Below are 22,569 nucleotides of genomic sequence, written 5' to 3'. Positions count from 1 at the left end.
AATCAAATAGTGTAGTTTAATTGAATTAAATCACAAAAATCATAATCTTTTTTATTATGCACTGAATATGTGCTATAGGTTGGACTATACCAATTCAAATCCCATAGGCGACCATGTTAACGTTTGTGTTTAAAAACACTATATGCAATATATCAACCAAACTGTGACCCATAAATATCAGTACTACAACCCCTACCTCAAAGTATTAACTGCAGAAAATGGTACCTTTCATGGCTCATTTTCGGTATAACCAGATGTTTCTGCAACACCCCTAGTTTCGCACAAAATTTTAGTACTTTTTTTTACAGGTACCCCATACATGTTCCAAGCACAAGGCTACTTGACACGGTGGTACTACATCAAATAAAATTGCATACATTTTTAGCCCAGATGAAACTAATTTTTTTTACAACCAACACACTCACATTTATAACCAATCACAGGACTTGTGGTGTTAACTTCTCTATCACAAGTTCGGTACACCTCGAACTTCGACCCAGCCGGAAATTAATTGGTATAGTGCAACCTACAGACATGGGGATTTCATAAAAATGGGGAATGGCGGTTGTGGGTGCGATGTGCTCGCTTTCATCACCCCACCCCGTTTGCCTAAGTATCACCCCGTTTGCCTAAGTATGCATGTACAAACACTAAGATGAGGTTGAAACATAGTCTGCTCCTAAAAGCGTATTTTAAACCAGCGTTGTGGGGAAACAGTACGAAATTCATGATTTAGGGCGAGGCACCCGTTGTGATAAAAATTATCAATTCGATCAAGGGGAAATAACTACAAATATATACATGTGCATACATATTTGTTCATTTCTTTATGGTTGCTACACGAACAAAACTGGCACACATAAAACTTTAAAATGGGTAGGGTTTTTCTATAATTTCGATTAAAATTCCACCTATGGTAAGACTACAAGATGTAAAGTCAGCAGTGATGACTAGTAGATCTACTTATAAAATATGGTGATGTAACCAGGGAAAATTGTGGTTGCACTTTATACTTGCCTCTTGTGCAATCACCGTGATTAACATTTCAAAAACAGAAGAATGAAATCCACAATAGAAGAGTACATTATAAACTGCACTGCGTAGGAAGCTGGGGTGGGCAAGGGGACATATCCCCCCCCCCCCCCCCCCCGCCACTTCGTAGCAGCAGCGATGGTTTATATATATATATGTTACAGTTAATCTGTATAATCAGGTAATATGTATATTACCTGATTTTTTCAGCAAATATGTATATTACCTGTTTCACTCAGGTAATATTTATATTAACTGAAAAAATCAGATAATATACATATTACCTGAAATATGCTTCACTAATTTATACAGATTACCTGAAACGTGCAGAATGGTATTGACAAGGTTGTTATTTGACTGAATTTCCTCCTGACGTACAGAGATGGGTGAGACTGGTACATGTTCTGCTTCCTCGCTGGATTGCTCGACTGGGTTTGGATGGGTACTGCAGACAGGAGGGCGTCTTCAGTTTGCAACCTTGCAATGACATCTTGGGGGAGACTGGATGATGTCAATCCTACCTTCGCATCGGCACCAAACAGAGCAGCAAAGGGAGAACGCTTGATTCTAGTGTGATGGCTCGAGTTCTTTTGAAATTGCACAAACTTGAGCCCAACAGTCCAGTCCCGTGTGTCATTGTCACTCATCCATGCAATCAACATGTCTTTTATGTCGCAGTTGGCTCTTTCCACTGAACCCTGACTCTGGGGGTGTCTCGGCTTCCTATGAATGATGACGAGGTCAGGCCACATCTGATTCAACTCGGTGATAACTTGCGCTGTGAATTCGGACCCGTTGTCACTTTGTAGTATTGAAGGGGATCCTAGCAGAAGGTAGATGTCCAGCAACTGATAAGCTACTTCCGATGCACGCTTAGAAGTGAGAGGACGCAGGATGCAGAACTTGGTAAGATGGTCTTGGTACACCATGATCCATTTGTGTTGACCGTGGCACATAGACTGCATGTCGATGAGGTCAACTTGCGCTCTGGAACTGAAGTCCTTAGACAGGATTGGTTTGACGACAATTCCCTTGGTAAAACCACCACAAACAATCAACAAGGCGAATAAACCAAAATAAATAATTAATAAAAAAAAACCCCAAACCATTAACACACATAAAATGCAATAAAATGTGTATTTATTTTGTTTTAGAAAAAACAAACACAGAACACACAAGACGAAAAATCAATAAACAATTTATTTACCTGTTATATATAACCAAATACTGAAAGTAAATATTCAGTTAACATTCCAAGCATAGAATAATAACAAATAGCTAATTCATTATACAACAATTATAAAAAAAGAAAGAAAAAAAGCTAGCTTTTAAACAAAGAATCTACTACTGACAAGACATAGTTGTACTAAATATATGTGAATGTTTTACAGTATAGGACACTAGTCACATTATAACACTGGTTTTGAACTGAATACTGTATAATGGGTACTAGTATGCCATGGGTTGAAATGTTTAGACATTTTATAAAAAAATTATTTCACCATCTTTAATTTTCAAAGAAGAAAAAATATATCCTAATATCTATTTTAACTATTATTTATTGTTTTTACACATGCATAAAAACCTCACTTTGATATTATAAATATGGCATATGCACAAAGGACTAGATAAGGACTGAAATCCCATGAATGTTGTTTGCTTGCTTCTTTCAATTAAAAACAAAATGGACATAGAAGTTAGTTTTGTTCTTTATGTTAAAGTCTCTAATTATTCACAGTTAAATAAAAGAGTCATGACAATTACATATACACATATGCGGGATCAAACAGACAATACACCTGCAAATCTAAAAACTCCATATAGTTGTCTCATAATTCATGACAGAATATAGATTAACATAACTTAAGTCATTGCAGGGTCTTTCTTTGGTAGTTGAGATAATGTTAAAGATGGAATTGCTTCAGTTCTATATAAAACATTTCAGGCAACTATAAGATGCTAAAGAAAATAATAGAATCCAGGAAATTCATTAAAATCCCAAACCATACTGGAACACAAAATTCTGCCGATATTGGGCGACTGAGACTACAAATGCTTGATTATACAACAATCAACTGTGAACATGGCACATTAAATGTGTAAATATAATAAATAATAAAATTTGACTGCAGAATTACCTGTAGTGATAAACTTACAGGCAATGGCCATACAGTTATTATGTAGTGTAAAATATTTACAGGGTGTTGGGTTGCTTTTTTAAAGTTTGTTAAAGTTTGTTTTGTTTAACGACACCATTAGAGCACATCAATTTATTAATCATCAGCTACTGGATGTGAAACATTTGGTATTTTTGACATGCAGTTTTAGAGAGAAAACCCGCTACATTTTTCCATTAGTAGCAAAGGATCATTTATATGCACCATCCCACAGACAGGATTTACACATACCACGGGTTTTTTTTTTTTACATACAAAATTACATTACTTATGACCTCATGCTTATATATTTAATTTTGTCAAAACCGATATGTTCTTGTCATTCTGGTCTCTGTAGTATCTCAACATGCATTTTATGTAAAACAAGAACGGTATGAAACACAGGAAATGGGATCAGTGACTTTCAGGCCACAGGCTACTTAACATTGGGAGAAGCAAGGACTAAACATGAAGGTTTTATCCTGACAATAATCGGTACAATTGTCTGTTGTGAAAAACATAGCAACACTGTGTAGGATCTAACAAAGAAGACAATCCTATGAATACAATCCTATGTGATGACTGTCGGTGCTGTTCGGCCTGTGAGCTCCACGAGGTGTGATATTTTCAATGCAATGTCTATCAGAGGTTTCAACACATCCTGAAAAAAACAATAGAAAACTTGAATGATAACATTGTGATGGCTCATATTTTAAATTCTGTGGTCATGTGGGACAGAAAAAGTACATCAAAGGTGGTGGAAATTTCCATGACTGAGGGTGTTTCTGTCCAATATGACTACATATGATGAGTCTTTTTCTCTCATCCATCCATTCAGTAAATAAACAATTATTTTACACAAATAGACAAATACGGCTAAAAAAGTAATTTGTGTATCATAAATGAATATCTTATGAATACGTATGTGAACGTGAATGAATGTGTGTGCAAGTGAAAGAATGTGTGTGTGTGTGCATGAATGTATGTGTGTATGTGTGCGTGTATGTGTGTGTGCATGTCTACATGCATGTGTGTATGTGCATGCCTGCAAGTGTGTGCATACATGTTTTGGGTGCATGTGTGTGTACAAACACAAAGAAATATTTTATGTTTTCCACTAAAATGCCTTTTCTTGTTACCTGAGCACTCATCAAGTATTTGCTTTCGTCAGATTCATATCCTTCTATGTACAACCTGATGGTGGCACCACTACTTCCTGTTCCACTAAGACGGAAAATGATGCGGGAATCATCATCAAAGATTATTCTAATACCCTAAAAATAAGACAGTGATATTTGTAATAAACTACAAAAAGTTAAGATGGCATTACATAGTTGCACTACATCAAGACAAACAAAAGAATACTCAACAGTATTTTATCACAAAGTGATTGCATAAAGTCTATTAGAAAATTTAGGTATAACTTGGTGCTTAGTCAGACTGGCATAGCAGACCGCCAAACTGCTTATGGAGTTGACAAGTTTGTTTTGTCTAACAACATCACTAGAGCACATTGATTTATAAATCATCGGCTATTGGATGTCAAACATTCGGTCATTTTAACATATAATCTTAGAGAGAAAACTCCTTACATTTTGCCATTAGTAGCAAGGGATCTTTTATATGCACTATCCCACAGACAGGATAGCACATATCATGGCCTTTGATATATCAGTCATGGTGCACTGGCTGGAAGGTTACGGAGCTAAAGAATGCTAGATTCCTACAGTAGACAGTATTATATTTAAAAAAATTCTTCATGTCACTAGAATTAAAAATATTTAATTCTATCCACAGTCAGTTAATAATTTCATGCTGATATTAGCATACTACCTACCTGATTCTTACTGACACTCTTGTCTATGGGATCTGTATAGTTGAAGTTATCTGCCTTGGCCACCTTGTACGACTTGTTGCCGGAACTGTAAACCTTGCCAACTAGTGATGGATCAGCCACAAGTGAGTTCAAATCTGACATCATTTTGTTAGCTGGACTAGAATCACAGTTCTCATAATCATACCTGAAAATAATTATAATAATCAAAAACTAACAATCTCATTAGCTGAAACTCAATCTACCATTTTCAGTCACTAAGCATGGATTTTTCTTTACACTATTATTTATTGAATAAAACCAAAAAACTAAAAAAGGTCAGCCAAATTTCATTAACCTTTTAACAGTTTTTGCTTGTTATATATTGCACAAGTTTATTGTGAGCAAAAAATATACCTTAAAACTATGTAATATTCAAATGCACTGCATGCCAGTATGTTAAAAAAAAAAGAGAAGAAAAAAGTGGATCATTAATTTTAACAAGAATAATATTATATTCAGGACATCATTCACATGGTCATAATGGGTTAGGCAGAAAAAAAAAGGCTGACATCAGTTGGTTTTTGCATAACCCATAGGCCTAAATGTTTTATGCAAATTTTAAATTCACAGAGGCCTGGTCAGTGAAATCTACTAATTTAATACATCAGAATATATTCTCAGGAGTACTAACTGTGTATCTTTTGTGCACTAATACCTTCATTCACAGTACAGTATATTTACATGTCAGTTCAAGTACTGTAATTCAGACTTATACCTGGTGAAAAAGTTCCTGCCATATTGCTTCCAGTGGTCAACAAGTGTTTGTTCTACAGACTTCTTTGTATGGGCTAGAATGGAAAGCCAGGCCAGCACTGCCCACAGTCCATCCTTCTCCCTGCAATACAAAACATATTAATGATACCAGTACAACAATTCTAAAATATTTCCATGTGTAATAAGATGAAATATGGAAATTTAATTTGGTTTTACGAACTTGGGTATGATCAGGATCATAGAGCTTGGTGCATGTACAGACATTTCCTTTTGGTTTCCACGCTAATGCTTATGCATAGCTTCTGTACTCTGACTTCAGTGGACTTGGTTTGAGTTTGGAGTTTTCTTTCTCCTAGGAGAGTTTCCTTACTAGGATTCTGAGCCTCTCCAGCCCAGTTTTGATTTTGGAGTTCGCTTCTCCTAGACAGTTTTCTTTCTTGACTCACGTCCTCTGTCTGTCCGGTGAACTTTGGTATAACGTAGTAAAACAACATAAATTGTAATAAGGGCAACACATAGTAAGGGGTGGGGTCAGTTATGCATCTTCCCTCAATATAAAAAGTGCAATTCTTAGTTTAAAGGTGTTTTTCGGTCTTAGAAGACCTTATTTTACTATGACCGGATTAATTTTTGGATCGCCATCTTCCCTAGTTATTTTAGTCAAGAACAGCAATGCCCTGATTTCAAATATTAATGATGCATTTCACATAACAAACTTGTAAGAGTTATGTTACCAACAGATACTTGGTTAGGAGTATAGTGATTTAAACAGGTAAACAACACTAAGTGACCAATATATACATTAATATAAATACTAACTCACTACAATTTGGGAGAAAGAAAAGAAACCCACTGCAGCCACATGGGCTACTCCTATTAAAATCAGCAAGGTATCTTTTATATGCATTTTTCCAGACAGGACAGAATATACCACAGCCTTTAACATACCAGTCATGGGGCACCATTTGGACAAGAAAAAAACCTGATGGAGAGAAATCCCAGGACTTGAGCAAACACTTTACTACTGAGCTACACCCCATCCCAATACTGACACCAAAATCATAAGTTGTGCTTAATATTATTTTAACAGGTAAGTCAGCGATTGAAATAAGCAGAATGTTTCATTTGTCCACCAGACAAGTACGTCGAGAAATCTACTTATCCAGCAATATTTTCACTTGTCCAAATAAATGTTTTGTTTTATTTAAGTAGAAGGACAATATTTTTGATTGCTCAAAATTAAACTGCACTGAACATTTTCATTTGTCCACTGGACAACCATTGAGGTCTGAGCAGATTTTCACTTGTCAGGACAAATGGACAAGTGCTTATTTCGAACACTGGTAAGTGGAAACAATCATGAAATTTAACCTGATGTGATTGGATCCTGTTCCAAAGCTTTCCTCCCCACAGAGAGACAAGCGCCCAGCATCCATTAGGTTTCCAAAGAATTTCCACCCAGTTGGAACTTCAAAGCACTCCATTCCTTTAGCTTTTGCAACTCTGTCAAACAACAACTTGAATACATTTTGCTTGTATACATTTGTACATGAAGGTTAAAATAAAAATATTACATTATTACAGAAATAAGACAGTGACTGACAGAAAATTTTAAAATCTGTCTATTTGTGTCTAACATACAGATATTTTTTACATTTGATCTAGAGAGAAAGGAAACCTCTGCTGTCACATTGAAAATCAGCAAGGGATCAGGGGTGGGAATTGGTGAACTGTAAAAATGAGGAAATCTAGAGGGGTCCTGGAAATTCTTGAAATCCTTGGTTAAAATCTGTGCCATCTGACACATTTTGGAGGAAAGGATGATTAAAATGTGAGGAAACGCAATGTTCTATGAGAGGAAAACAGCTGATCCGATGAGAATTCCCATCCCTGAATGATGTTTTATATGCATTTCCCATAGGCATACCATGGCTTTTTGTGTTTAACATACAGATATTTTTTACGTTTGGTCTAGAGAGAAAGGAACCTCTTCTGCAAGGGATGTTTTATATGCATTTCCCTATAGGCATACCATGGCTTTTGTACCAGTTGTGGAGCACTGGCTAAGATGGGGAAAAAACTGGATTCCATCAAGGACAATCGCTCTTTCAATCCATCACACCTTAGAAAAGCACTTTACCACTGAGTTACAACCCCACTCCAACATCAATAAAGATATTATACACAGCTTTTCTTTGTAGTGCACACATTTTCACGATGTCCGAAGACAATCAGATGGTCAACCTCCCTAATATATTATAATTTACAATAACTTATCATACGATTTAATGAAATTAATGAAATAAAATTTAATGCTCATTAACTGACAACATTTTATGTCTAAAGATTTATGCATCCATTGATCGGTTTATAATTAGTTTTTTCAAGACTCAAAATTGTAAGGAAGCAAAATGCAAATTTCCACTCAAAACACACAGTATGCTTTCTGATAATCAGCTTCACAAGCAGCTTCTGCTTTCCATTATAAGTATACAATTTATATCAATAAAACTCATTGTTGTTGGAAGATATATTCGTTAATTATGTTAATCAAAAAGTGTTTTCTAAGTCAAAAAAACGTATCAGCACTGCAGTTCTTAGGGCTGTCCCTGAAATGATCACACAGGGAAGGGAAACGGAAGCACTAGTAGTAGTATTTTGTGCCTGATGGGTCGAACACCCTTTGTTTTCTTCATGCACATTGAGATTAACCTTCTGACTACTGCAGACAAGATATCTCGCCCGACGTCACGCCAGTCGACATACTGTACACTGTATACAGTGCATTCCCCAATTCATATTTCCTGCCGTTTTGCACATGACATTCACCGGAAAGACTTGTATAACAGGAAACAGAAGACAACTCAGCTTCCTGTATCTGTAGGTTTTTGTTTTTGTTTTGAAAATAGCTTGTAATTTTGAGTTGAAATAGTGGTTTTCAGCAAGTATTTTCGCTTGACAACAAAAAAATTTTTTTTTATTTAATGACGCACTCAACACATTTTATTTACGGTTATTTGGCGTCAGACATATGGTTAAGGACCATACCGATATTGAGAGAGGAAACCCACTGTCGCCACTTCATGGGCTACTTTTTTCGATTAGCAGAAAGGAATCTTTTATATGCACCATCCCACAGACAGGATAGTACATACCACGGCCTTTGATATACCAGTCATGCGCTGACAACAAAGGCGGCATGTCGCAGTCATTTTCAGGGATCAATAGCTGATTGTGACAGCTAATTTGATAATAATTTTGATCATTTTACCAACAACGAAAATCACCAAATATTGGGATATGAATCGTAGTTCGTTTTTGTTTTTTTTAAATTGTGGTCAGAAAAACGCTGTTATCGGGAATAATAGACATAAATACTGGACAGCTGGCCACAAATTCCGGTGAGTAAATGCCTAATTTTAGTCAACATTAACTGATCTAAAATATCATAAAAATTATAAAAACCCACGAAAATAATACCTACCGATTCAAATATGAACTTTATTTTATGTATTTATAAATTATTTAAGTGAATATATGTGAGAAAAATTTATAAACTTGTACCCACTCAACACTGTTTTTGTCAAAAATTAATCCAGTAGTCTAAAGATTAAATAAAATATATTTGTCGGTAATTGGTATATATATATATGATCATTTATCACATTGAGTGCTTACCTGTCAACAGCACCTGCTGTAGGCATACTCCGTGCATAACCTTTGACCCCATTCTTTTGAAAGTATGGAATGCATTCCAGGTTGTTTGCAATAACTGCTAAGGAATCATTTGGTGTAACAAAGAAAGCATTGTGACCTAGAATCATATTCCTATCCTGTCAAATAAACAAATAAAGAAACATCTTTTCACCAAATTCACTGGATCTTTACATTGTAACGCTTATAATAAATAACAGTATACTGTAAATCATGAGACTAATGTTAGCAAGTTGTTAATGCCCAAAAATGTGATCGATGTAAACACAAAAAGAACACAAAACACACATGCATTATTTAAAATGTAAGTATTGTTTTACGTCCATAAAATTAATCATGTTAGATGAAAGAAAGAAAGAAATGTTTTATTTAACGACGCACTCAACACATTTTATTTACGGTTATATGGCGTCAGACACATGGTTAAGGACCACACAGATTTTGAGAGAAAACCCGCTGTCGCCACTTCATGGGCTACTGTTTCTGATTAGCAGCAAGGGATCTTTTATTTGCGCTTCCCACAGGCAGGATAGCACAAACCATGGCCTTTGTTAAACCAGATATGGATCACTGGTCGGTGCAAGTGGTTTACACCTACCCATTGAGACTTGCGGAGAACTCACTCAGGGTTTGGAGTCGGTATCTGGATTAAAAATCCCATGCCTCAACTGGGATCCGAACCCAGTACCTACCAGCCTGTTGACCGATGGCCTAACCATGACGCCACCAAGGCCAGTCATGTTAGATGAAATAAAAAAAAAAAATTAAAAGAAGAGAATTCTGAACAACTGAAACAAATGAGTCTATGAGTTGGTTTTGTTCACACAAAGAAGATTTACTGTATCAGTTTGACACCATATCAATTCTGTGGTATACTAAGGCCCGCATTCCATGTAAGCTTTTCTATGCAATGAAATCTTACAATTTTATGCAGGTATTTTCACAAACATTTTCTTTGGATTCCTACAACCTTTTGTTATCAAAGTGTATTCGTCTACGAGATAAACATGCCTCATAGTAATAGTAAAGTAGCTCATTTTGTATGCAAGAAGAGAAATTAGTGCACTGTAATCAGCACTTAAAAAATTCATGGTACATTGTATGTGCCATTATATCAGAGAAAATGCACATGAAAGACCCTTTGCTACTAAGGTCGACGAAAGTCACTTTTCGCACCCTTGTTTTGGGTTCGTACACAATAAATATAGCATATCTCACCGTAATTTCACTTGAAATCCATATTTCGTAAAAGGTGCAATTTTTTAATCACAAGATTTTCTTCAAACACATTCAGATGCATTAGTAATGTTCAAACAAAAAAATTTCAATAGCAAGTTTGCATTGGAATTTTTTCAGCACTCTTAAATGTACCCAGTATATGGTTATTGTAAGGCGATTTAAAGTGACGTCATTGGAATACTGACGTCATTCAAATTCAAAATTAGCTATATTATTACACTGCTTCACCACATTAAAATAAAAACTTGTCTACTAACCTTGACCCCTGTCAAATTTCTATAACAAGCGGACAACATTGTTTACAGGTTGGTATTTTGTTATTTTTCATAATTCTAGACAAAATATTAATTTTAAGTTTCAAAAGATGAAAGAAATAAACAGTACCTTTTGTCAAATATATATCAAAATATTACCGTTGGATATGTTTTATTTACTGTGTACGAAGCCAAAACAAGGGTGCGAAAAGTGAGGAATAACGGATGTGGTGAAAGCAAGTTTCTTGTCTTACCTTCTACACCAAGTAAGGGCAGGATTAAAGTGTAATGAGTTGCAACACTGATTACCTTGGTGGAACTGTTGGCTTTATTTCCTGTCTCAACCTGTATTAGAACTATAACCATTGAGTAAACAATATGCTGAGCTTTCATTGAAAGTTAAACTGTTGTAATCTTCTAGCAGTTATACATCATTCTACAGAATATTCTACTGTAAACATGTCATTCTAAATATTCAATAATTTTAACCTCAATTGAACATGTGATTCTACAAAAATAATTGTTACCCCATCTCCATCAAAAGCAGCTCCAAAGCCATGATGACCTTTCTTCAAATCATTCACAAGGTCAGCGGCGTATGTGAGATTAGGATCGGGATGATGGCCACCAAAGTCTGGCAGAGGAACGGCATTCACCATACTGGATGCAGGACAACCTAGCTCCTCAACAAACACTTTCTTAGCATAGGGACCCATAACTGTAACAGATACACACAACAAAGCCAGTTTAAAATTGTCGTCGTTGCAAGAAATATTGCTAAGAAATCTACCACTGTTATTATATTTTCAGCATATAGTGTAACATGTAGTGTAGCAACTTAATATAGTCTAGATTGAAAAGTTTCCATTTCTTTCATCTTTGATATGAAGACAGTACAGTACATAAGTTGTACTGTAAAACCCATTTTAACATACAGTCCATTTAAGTATCTAGTGTTGTAAAGACAAGACAGTCGATAAACAGTTCATTTAACTAGTATACTACTAGTAATTAAACCTTTCAGCTGTTGTACGGTTTTATATAACTTATGTGAAGGAACCATTATATCCAATTAAGAAGCAAGCACGCTGTCCTGGGCACACACTTCAGCTATCTGGACTATAAGTCTAATTTTAGTAGAAAAAAACGGAACAAACTAAAATGCATAGTAATGTATGTAATATCCTTCTATTTTGAATTAATACTATTGACATAAAGAATTTATTAAACTTTAAATTATTGGTATTAATAATAGTATTAGTGAAATCAGCATTTAAGTTTCATATAAAATATTTACAAATTTTATGTGAATTAACCGATGTCAAATGCAGGTGTGTGGCACAGATAGCCACAAGAGACAAGCACCTGTTGTGGTTGGAGAGACAAAGGACTGGAATGTGGAGGTGGACTGTGAAAGAAGTTGAAAGATAGGAGTTGCCAGATCGAGAAGAAATGAGACTGAATTCAAAGGAGAGAAAGGAAAGGGGGCAGTGGGATGAAAAAAAACCCCCAAAAACCCTGATGTCAAATGGTCAAAATTTATATAAACCCGTACAACAGCTGAAAGTTTTAAAATATATTAACTTTAAAATTACCTCCATGCATTGAATTTATTAAAATATTTAATCGTTGTCCATCTGGTCCGGAAACATGGCTTTTAATGGAACTGAAATTGAAGATTTCTTTCATGTAGGCCACATAGTCAGCTACTGGGTCCATGATTTCTACAGTAAAAGTGTTCCCTCCCACTTTGAAGGTCTGGGTTCCAAGTTTGGATATATCAGCCTTCAGGTCAGGACAGATGAGGTATTCTTTGATCGTTGTGGTGTATTTAAATATTGCATCTGTAACACTTTCTGGTGCAGGCCCTGAAACAAATATAATTTTAAATATATTCAACAAAATTAATATGCACTATCCCACAGACAGGACAACATTTTTAATTATAGATGGTAAAAGAAAAAGAAAAAGCCCCAGATTCTTCCGTTGTAATGTGTCATATAGTTTCGCTATTCCTGTAAATTTAAATGATACAAAGGCACAGGACATAGCCCAGTGGTAAAGAGATCATCAGTTTAGGATTGATTCCCATCGGCGGGCTAATTGGATTATTTTTCATTCATCCCAGCCGATGCACCATGACTGGTATATCAAAGACTGTGGTATGTGCTATCCTGTCTGTGGTATAGTGCATATAAAAGATCCCTTGCTACTAATGGAAAAATGTTGTGGATTATCTCTCTAAGACTATATGTCAGTTACCAAATGTTTGACATCCAATAGCTGATGATTAATAAATCAATGTGTTGTAAAACAAAACACCTCTCCTCCATAAAACTGCAGTCTGCATACAAAAATATTACCTCCATTAGATATGTTGTATTTTATTCCAAAATCTCCATCTGGGCCTCCAGGGTTGTGACTGGCTGTTAGAATGATGCCGCCATTTGTCTTGTATTTACGAATAATGCAAGACACTGCAGGAGTTGAAAAAATACCATTCTGACCAATCAGGAGCTTAGAAACCTGCAAAACAAATGGGTTTTTTTTTTTTAATATATTATTTAAAGCTGCAATATCACATTATTTTTCTATAACAAAATTGTTTTAATAAATTTGTGAGTTTTAATATCAGTGTACACAGAGGTCAATTACTGCCCCGATACAGTAGAAACAAGTTTCTCGCCATGTTTTGTATACGGTGTGACAGAGAATGTTCAGTGAAGTCAGAAAACACTAGCATATGTTAACATTAGTGTCCCATGAACTGACTGTTCGTGGTAAATTAATGTTTCTGTATGACATAGATTAACATCTGCATCTAAATGCTATTACAGGGTTCACACACTTTATCAGTAACCAAACTCCATGACTGTTTAAAGGCATTTTCCATAACCATTTGAAATTAAAAAAAATTTACAATCCTCAACTAAATCTATAGGTATTTTACTGTATTAGGCCACTCCAATTTGATTTGTTGGTTTTCAAAATGGCAGAATGGAGGAAATAAAAATAACTTTCAGATTGTTTTTACTGGGATTTATTGACAACATGCTTTTAAAACCACAGAGGAGGGAACAAAAAACCCTTAAAATTATGAAACTTATTAATTATTTATTGATATACATGTTCATTATTTAAACCATATGTTTTTGTAACTGTTTCATGCATTCATTCTGACATCAAATGTATCCATTTTTATTCAATAAAAATAGTAATATGAACCTTCGAGTACTGCAGGTGAGATATCTCAACTAAGTTTATAATTTAAAAAAAGTATCGAATTAATTTTAACTCAATTATAAATAGAACCTTTTTTGTACTATTTATACCATCTGATATTGTAGATATTAATAATATTTTTTTATTAATAATAAAGATTATTATACACATTTTGTTTTCTTACCAAATAATTTTTTTTTTTTTTTAAATAAAATAAAATAAAATAAAATAAAATAAAATAAAATATTATAAAATAAAAATAAAATAAAAAATAAAAAATGAAATTGTTCTTGGCACTTTTAATTTAAATGCAGTTCATATTAATTTTAAGGTCAAGGTTAATAATTAACTTGCAAGTTTTTGCTGGCAGGCTATAATTATGTTTTACATGCATCAAGTGACTTCAGTAAAGTAAATAATGTTGCTACTCTGCTTTGTTCAATATGATGCAAAACATATAAAAGTTATACTGACCCTTTGTACTACGAAAATGATTAAAGCTTGTGGGATTTCCATTAGACACCTAATATCGTATAGATCGTTTTTCATGGAAAATAAAAATTTATCTAAATACTTATGTTTTTTTTGCTACCTAAATTTTAAAACTTATGATTAGTTTTAAAATATATGTAGTAAAAAATGTAGATTGATTTTCATTTTCCGTGACTTTCCATGACCAATATCAAAATTCCAGGACTTTCCAGGCCTGGAAAATGACATTTACAAATTCCATGACTTTCCAGGATTTCCATGACCCATGTGAACCCTGTATTAAGAATGAAGTGACACTGGAAGAATATTGATGTTTTGTGAATGTTAAATAATAATAAATAGTAATGAGAATGCAGCTTTAAATACAGTAAATAGGTGTTAAAAAAAATACATTGTAGTATGAATTCATTCTCAAAATAACGTTTTAGGACAGGTTTTGCAAAGTACAAATGTTTGTCACTGTATTTACTTATCAATGGAACTAAAACAAGCAAACTGAAAATGTTATAATACATTAAAAGGACATTCCTGGGTTTGCTGCATTGTAAGATGCTTCTGACTAATAAAATATTTCTACAATTCAATTTACATATGAAATATATTTTCTTGTTTAGAATATCAGTGTCTGTATATTCAATGCTTTTCTTGTCTTCTTAATATTTGTAAGAAACCCAAACTGGAATTTGTCTTCAAATAATTTTGTATGTACGAAAAAGTTATATTTTAGGAAATAAAATGATATTTAACTGGATACAAATATTAGAACGATCAGAAACACATTTAATATACAGCCAATAATATTTGATGCAGAAAAATATATTTGATATGTAATTACAATTGTTAAAAAGTCTCTGTTAGTCGATAACATCTTACAAATTGCAGCAAACTTAGGAATGTCCCTTTAATAATTTTAGGAATTTGTTTCTTAAACCACATTACTAACCAAAACAAAAAAACAAAACACAGGAAGCTCAAGCAGTATAGACTTTTTGACCCAGGGTGAGACTTTCCAATACTATAATCATATATTAAACTGATTTTATATTATTATAACCGGAACTAATCATCTGCAACATCTGCTTAAGAATTTCCTAGTTGTTGCTTTTCACAGTTGAAGACTAGCCTTTAAGTTCTGCTGTTTATATTATAGTATGTTTATTGACAGGAAGGAAAATGTTTTATTTAACGATGCACTCAACACATTGTATTTACGGTTATATGGCGTCAGACATATGGTTAAGGACCACACAGATTTGAGAGAGAAAACCTGCTGTCACCACTTCATGGGCTACTCTTTTCGATTAGCAGCAAGGGATCTTTTATATACACCATCCCATAGACAGGATAGCACATACCATGGCCTTTGATGCACCAGTCATGGTGCACTGGCTGGAGCGAGAAATAGCGCAATGGGCTCACTGACGTGAATCGATTCCAAACCGATCGCGCATTAAGCGAGAGCTGTACCACTGGGCTACGCCTTGCCCCTGTTTATCGACAGGAGACATATGCAAATCAAATGAGTCTATATTGTCAGGGCTTTAGATCTCACTGGCACAACAGGAACTTTTGTCTTTTCTGAGCATAGGAAGATCATTTTAGTTCAATACTGTCATTAACAGCTGCTGGAGAGTTGTCAATATTCAAAAATGTATTTCAAGTTCTTTTAATGTAATTAAACTCAGTGGTTTTGAGTTAAAACATTTTCAGATCAGCATGTTTGTACTTCATTTGGGCGTGATTATTTTGAACATATACTGAACTGCAAAAGAAACGCGACACATGTGTGGCTGAGAAAATACGTTTCAATTTATTAATATCAAAGATAAATTTTGAAAAATCTGATAAAGTCAATTTATTGGATGCACTTTGACCACAGTCTCTGGGTCGTTTGCCTGTGTTCAGGTAGTGGGGGGATCCAGCACATCGAGATTGTAGGGCATGACATGTTCAATACCGTGTATGTCCTCCATGGGTGTTCAAAACGGCCATACACCGTCGGTACATGGAGTGCACGAGGCGGTTCACAAAAGCCATTGGCACCTGTGCCCACACCCTCAGGAAAGCTGCCTCCAGTTGCACACGAGTTGTCGGCCGTGGGACCACCTGGTTAAGCCGTCTCTGGATTTCATCCCACAGGTGTTCAATCGGGTTCAAATCAGGGCTGAGAGCCGGCCACGGCATGGTTCTGATGTTGTGCCGACGCAGGAAGTCCATGGTGATCCTGGCCGTGTGGGGGTGAGCATTATCCTGCTGGAACACGTGGTTATGGTGACGCGTGAAGAAGGGCACTATGTGAGGTGTTAGAATCTGGTCAACGTAGTGCTGCGCTGTGATGCCTCTGCCTGCACCAACATTTTGGAACAAATGGGGCCCAATTCTCTGATTCAGGCCTATAGCACCCCAAACCATGATGCTTTGGCCACCCCACGGGTCTCTCTCCAGGACACATGCGTCTCTGTAGCGTTCACCCCTCCTACGCCACACCCTCACTCTGCCATCCGAGTTGGAAACGCAGTACCGGCTCTCGTCAGAGAAGACTATCAACCTCCATTGTTGATGCCGCCAATGTTGGTGCTGTGTAGCCCACTGTAGTCGTGTCTGACGGTGGCGGGCGGTGAGGACAGGTCCTCGAGCGGGACGTCGGCAAAACAGGTTGTTGGCGGCCAGTCGACGTCGTACCGTGTCGTCACTGATGGGTCGCTGTCCAGTGCCAATGGTCGCGCGAGCTGTCATGCTGGCCGTTCTGAAGCGATCATGGAGGTGTTGCCGGTTGATGTAGCGGTCCTGCTTGGGCGTAGTCACCCGGGGGCGCCCGCTGCGGTGACTGTCTGCAGTGCTGTTGGTGTTGATGTACCGCTGCTGTAGACGATGGATGGTGCTGACATGGACATTGTAAGCGTTAGCAACAACCAGGGCACGCTGCCCGGCTTGCAATCGGCCGATAGCTTGTTCTCTCTGCGCTGCTGACAATCGGGTCATACCTGATGCGTGCAAATTACGAATGCCAGGAACGCGGTTCAAGTTGGTTTTTATACCCATAACCTCCACGAGATGCACGTGCATTTCGGTTTTCATGACAATTGTTTGCGACTGCCACCCACGGCCTTCGAGACAGGTGCGTTTTGGCGTGTCGTTTCATGGAAAGTTGAAAGGGTACCTGCAATTTGGGTCTCAGTCATAAACCAGCATGTCTTGTAATATTGACAGTTACATCCCCGAAATAAATTGTTATAATTTACCATATAGAAATGACATTTAAAAATCTCGCGTTTCTTTTGCGGTTCAGTATATGTATTTTGGACACAATGTTTATCACTTTGATTTTGATGCAATCTAAAGGATAGGCATACGGGCTCTCATTTTTGTAGGAGGGCAGGCCGATTTTTGCCCGAATTAAAGAAAAGTACCTGAATCTGGATTACAACATTTATTCATATTAGCATAACTGCCAAACAGCTATATAGGGTTGCAAATGAATCGTCACACATTTGTACGTGGATTACAACTAATATTGTGAAAATACATGGTGAAAAGTGTTCAAGCCAGCTCATTTTGCCTGAATTTCTCTTTTGTTTTTGCCCGAATTTGAAGATTGTGTCCAGGGCTGAATGGGGGGGGGAGCAGTTGCCCCTGCCCTCCAACCCCATCTTGTATGCTTATGATCTAAAGCCCTGATGGTGATCAGTAGAAATAAAAAAAATAGTAAATATTTGGCTGATTATTTTATTGCACAATTTTCCAATGACGTCATGTGTAGTCTGTAGGCTCCCGGGAAATGTTTTTCATGTGAAGCCGTTATCAGTCTTCTAATAGATTTTGTATAGAATTGCTTGTTGATAAGAACTATCTTACACATATAACAAGTACCGGTAATTGCTTTGCTCATGATTAAAGCCTTGGCTGAACTGTCCTCAAGAAAAACACTCATCAGACCGACATCCATGTAGTTGTCAAGAACACATCACTCAAAACTTAACAATCTAATACAAACTACCCATTTGTTTTGTGTACAATTCATTTCTACCATCAATGTCTGAACTTTCTCCAAGCTAGTCATATTCTTTGGTGTCTTAGAAAAGCACTTGAATGCATTATTCTGGATCTCGTGAACTAAAATATGTATCTAATCCTGTCACCTACAGCTCCATTTGCTACATATACACTTAGTCAATCTGAAGCAATGCAGTGTGTGGCTAATGGTCCACTATACAGATCTCTCTGTGTAGTACATTACACACATTTTGGAGCCTATCATAGCTGGTACAATCAGCCTAAGTATATTTTTGTGATCAATAATAATAGTATTCTACATCTGTAATAGTAATAAAGGACAGCACTGTTCGAAATAAGCACTTGACCGTTTGTCCTGACAAGTAAAAATCTGCTCAGACAAGCAAAATGTACCTCAATAACTGTGGTCAAGTAAACATTTCCAATGCAGTTTAATTTTGAGCAATCAAACATACAGTCCTTGTACTTGAATAAAACAAAACATTTATTTGGATAAGTGAAAATATTACTGGACATAATTGTTTGGTGAACAAATGAAATTTTGTACTTATTTCTATCGCTGGACAGTCCATAAATATCAATGTTTTTCACAATCTAATCAAAATAATGTTTGAAAGAGAGAAGATGGTAAAAGCAATGTTCAGATTGCTTTTTAGGCATAAAAAAAGACCCATGAGTATTTGGGGACTAATTATACCAACCATTAGGGATGTGGGGGACTATATGGTGGTCATACAAATTCAGTGGATCATGAAAAACACCAATATAACAATGTATTTATGGACTCTCCTAAACTATTATATTAATTAGAATTTTTCAATAACCACCACCCCTCCCCCTCCTTAAAAAAAAAAAAAAAACTGCAATAAGCAAACGTTAACATACTGATATGATGCACATATTACTACATGCAAACAGAAATGATTACTACTTAAAATGTTATATAATTAAATTTAATTATTTGTTACTTTAAAGGAGCTTATCAGAGTTGCATAACTGCCAAAATTATTTATTAATTGATTTGAAATGTAAATATTTAATTTTAATTTATTATTATTGTTTTTATCCCACTGTTCCTTTTCCTCTTTTGATTTCTTTCTTATTTCTTCCCATCTTGTTTTTGCTGTTCACCTCCGTATTCCAACCATATGTTCTTGGCTTTGGTGGTCAACTGTGTCACATTCTTTTCATCAGCTTCTGCTGTGGGCTTAGTTTGATCACTTTGGAGAATGGAGAGTGTTCAGTGGTTACTTCTAGCATTGTCAAGAGGTTCCTACAACCATCTAAGCCTACTATACTCCACTAATACTGGTGATTGTTAGCAATGTGGATAAGACCCGATTTATTAGCATCAGAGAATGATAATGCCAGGTGGTTGCAGGAAAATTAACAGAGGAGAAAATTGAAACAGGTAGGTGATGATGTGGACACCTGAGAAAAAATTTGGAAAGAATTGGGTTAAGTCAGACCAAAATTACAGGAGAAATTCAAATTTTTTTTATATTAATTAAGATCATGAGAATGACAGACAGATGGTGATAGATGAGGAAAATAAAAGTATGAGCCTGTCCTGGTGGCATCTGAACTACTGTCATAACCTTGACAGTCCAGCAGCTTATCCACTAGACCACAGAGTATACTAGGGGTGTCAGAATAAACTTATCTCATGATATCAGGCATCGAAATAAGTTGAGAACGGTCATTTGGGTTACTGGGAGGTTACTACATGTAAAAAAAAGTCGAGAACGGTGTTTCGTTCTCGACACAAAAAAATTCAACGTAACAGCAGTTTCGATTCCGAACTTAAACCAGGCAATGCATTCCGGACTTTCGCGTTTCATTTTCTTGTAAGGAATTGCATTGATGTTCGTGCACACTTGTGCAATTGCAAGCAATTATAGTCATCCGCGTTTAAGCAGCGCCCACTAGATAAATTTACTTCCGGATTCCGTTTCTCGTACGAATGTGGTAACCAGGCTATATTTTGTGGTAACTTGTAAATGGGTTACCAGACACAATGCTTATTTCGATGCCTGCGATATGATACATATCACACTACATAATCTGCGATACAATACATCATGATACTTGATTCACAGTATTTTCCCAGTAAAACAAGTTGAAGCTTGGGTGCAATGATTTTTAAATATCACACCATAGACATATTGACATTTATAACCAAGCCAGTGTTTCTGCCAGAAAGAAATTTTAGGGGAGGGCGCCATGAAATTGAATATTTACAGCGTGTGTGCTAGCTGAATGAATAGGGAGTATGGGGGCCCTCCCCCAGAAAGAAAATGGGTTAGGGTTGAGAAAATCATACAGTAATGATAAAGAGTCATGTCTAAAGATCAACTTAAAAAAATTAAATCTGCAAAAACATTTGGGTACGGCGCTATACCCATTTTACCCTTTGGCAGAAACCCTGCAAGCACATAATTTTATTTTAATTCGGTCTACTTCCAAATTTTTTCTTGAAGGAAATAAAATAATTTGTCAATATGTATATCTTTGGTGTTGTTAAAGGGACATTCCTAAGTTTGCTGCAATTTTTAAGATGTTATCGACTAACAGACTTTTTAACGATTGTAATTACATATTAAATATATTTTTCTGCATAATATATTAGTGGCTATGTATTAAACATGTTTCTGGTCATTCTAATATTTGTACTAGGTTAAATTTCATTTTATTTTTAAAAAATATATTTTTTCGTACATAGAAAGTTATTTGAAGACAAAATCCAGTTTGGGCTTCTTACAAATACTAAGACGACCAGAAACACATTGTATAAACAGACACTGATATTTTAAACAAGAAAATATATTTAATATGTAAGTTTAATCGTAGAAATAGTTTATTAGTCGGAAACATCTTACAATGCAGCCAACTCAGGAATGTCCCTTTAAATCAATACAAATTTGATACATGGTCAAAATATGAATCAATACACAAGCAAGAGTATCATGTATTGCATCGTCAGCAGTAGTATTGTGATACATCGATGCATTGGTGTCAGGACACCCATACTACAGAGCTCATGAAATGTAAAGATCATTCTTGAACATGCTTAAACTGACGTCACAGATTTTTCACCAATAATTCTTTGAGGGTAAAAAGCCAACTTGCTTGCAACAGTTATGAGTAACTGATTTTTTCATATACTTTATTATTTTTAAGAATTCTTTATGAAACCACTTTTGTCAAGTGACACCACAGTACAATTTCTAAATTCTTACATTGATTAAGTGAAACACATATTAATCTGTAGTTATTTATATCAAAGAAAAGTAAAGTAACAAAATATGGCACATGTATGCAACTCTGATAATGCACCTTTAATTTTAAGTTTTCGTAATCTTACTCCATTTGCTGCACACATTTTAATTATAAGATCAGTTGCTTCTTTTCCAAAGTATCTCCCATCTCCACCAACTACCAGGGTACTGCCCTTTAAACTGGCACCAACTGCAGCACTCAGGGTTGCTTGTATAAAATTTTCTGTGTAAGAAGGTTGCTGATAAACTTTGACAGATTTTCTTAACCCACTTGTACCAGGTTTTTGGCCATCAAATGGCTTTGTTGGCACTGTCTTAACAGTGATCGACATTATGACGGATAGAGTCACTATAAACTTTCAAAATGCTCGATATATTAAAAACTAAAATCAACAGATCTGCTCAAAACGAAATTTTAACTTGAAACGTCAACCAACTTGTCAAAATGACCTTGACCTTTCCGTGACCTTGAAAGAAAGACTCGCGAAGAACCTGTCGTTTATTTTAATAGAGTTCTTTTCTAACAATATCTTTAACAGACAAACTATTTTTTGTATGTTGATTATTCACTGTCTCTC

General features: G+C 35.7%; 2 protein-coding genes across 2 annotated transcripts; both read right to left on the bottom strand.

Annotated features, from left to right (window-relative positions):
• Positions 1-1,331: 1,331 nt before the first annotated feature.
• On the bottom strand, positions 1,332-1,961 carry LOC121374742 (KRAB-A domain-containing protein 2-like). Its single transcript, XM_041501851.1, has one exon. It carries the CDS (start codon positions 1,959-1,961, stop codon positions 1,332-1,334), a length of 630 nt encoding a protein of 209 aa, XP_041357785.1.
• A 1,428-nt stretch (positions 1,962-3,389) lies between these two features.
• Positions 3,390-22,455, bottom strand: LOC121375851 (phosphoglucomutase-1-like). Its single transcript, XM_041503519.1, has 10 exons — positions 22,078-22,455; positions 13,349-13,511; positions 12,581-12,853; positions 11,513-11,703; positions 9,457-9,611; positions 7,150-7,281; positions 5,780-5,899; positions 5,026-5,209; positions 4,328-4,462; positions 3,390-3,849 (listed from the first exon to the last, which is right to left on the bottom strand). Exons 1-10 carry the CDS (start codon positions 22,321-22,323, stop codon positions 3,760-3,762), a joined length of 1,689 nt encoding a protein of 562 aa, XP_041359453.1. The 5' UTR covers positions 22,324-22,455; the 3' UTR covers positions 3,390-3,759.
• Between the last annotated feature and the right edge of the window lie 114 nt (positions 22,456-22,569).

This window comes from Gigantopelta aegis, chromosome 6 (assembly GCF_016097555.1).
Source record: "Gigantopelta aegis isolate Gae_Host chromosome 6, Gae_host_genome, whole genome shotgun sequence".
Taxonomy (NCBI): domain Eukaryota; kingdom Metazoa; phylum Mollusca; class Gastropoda; order Neomphalida; family Peltospiridae; genus Gigantopelta; species Gigantopelta aegis.
Note: the sequence above shows the minus strand (reverse complement) of the source record. Positions and strands in the feature narration are given on the sequence as shown.

Coding starts and splice junctions, on each gene's coding strand:
- LOC121375851 (XM_041503519.1), bottom strand. CDS start 22,323: ATGTCGATCACTGTTAAGACAGTGCCAACAAAGCCATTTGATGGCCAA. Junction 5,900..7,149: donor ACAGGATCCAATCACATCAG/GTTAAATTTCAT, acceptor TTTGTATTGCAG/GGAGAAGGATGGACTGTGGG. Junction 4,463..5,025: donor AGAGTGTCAGTAAGAATCAG/GTAGGTAGTATG, acceptor TCTTATTTTTAG/GGTATTAGAATAATCTTTGA.
- LOC121374742 (XM_041501851.1), bottom strand. CDS start 1,961: ATGGTGTACCAAGACCATCTTACCAAGTTCTGCATCCTGCGTCCTCTC.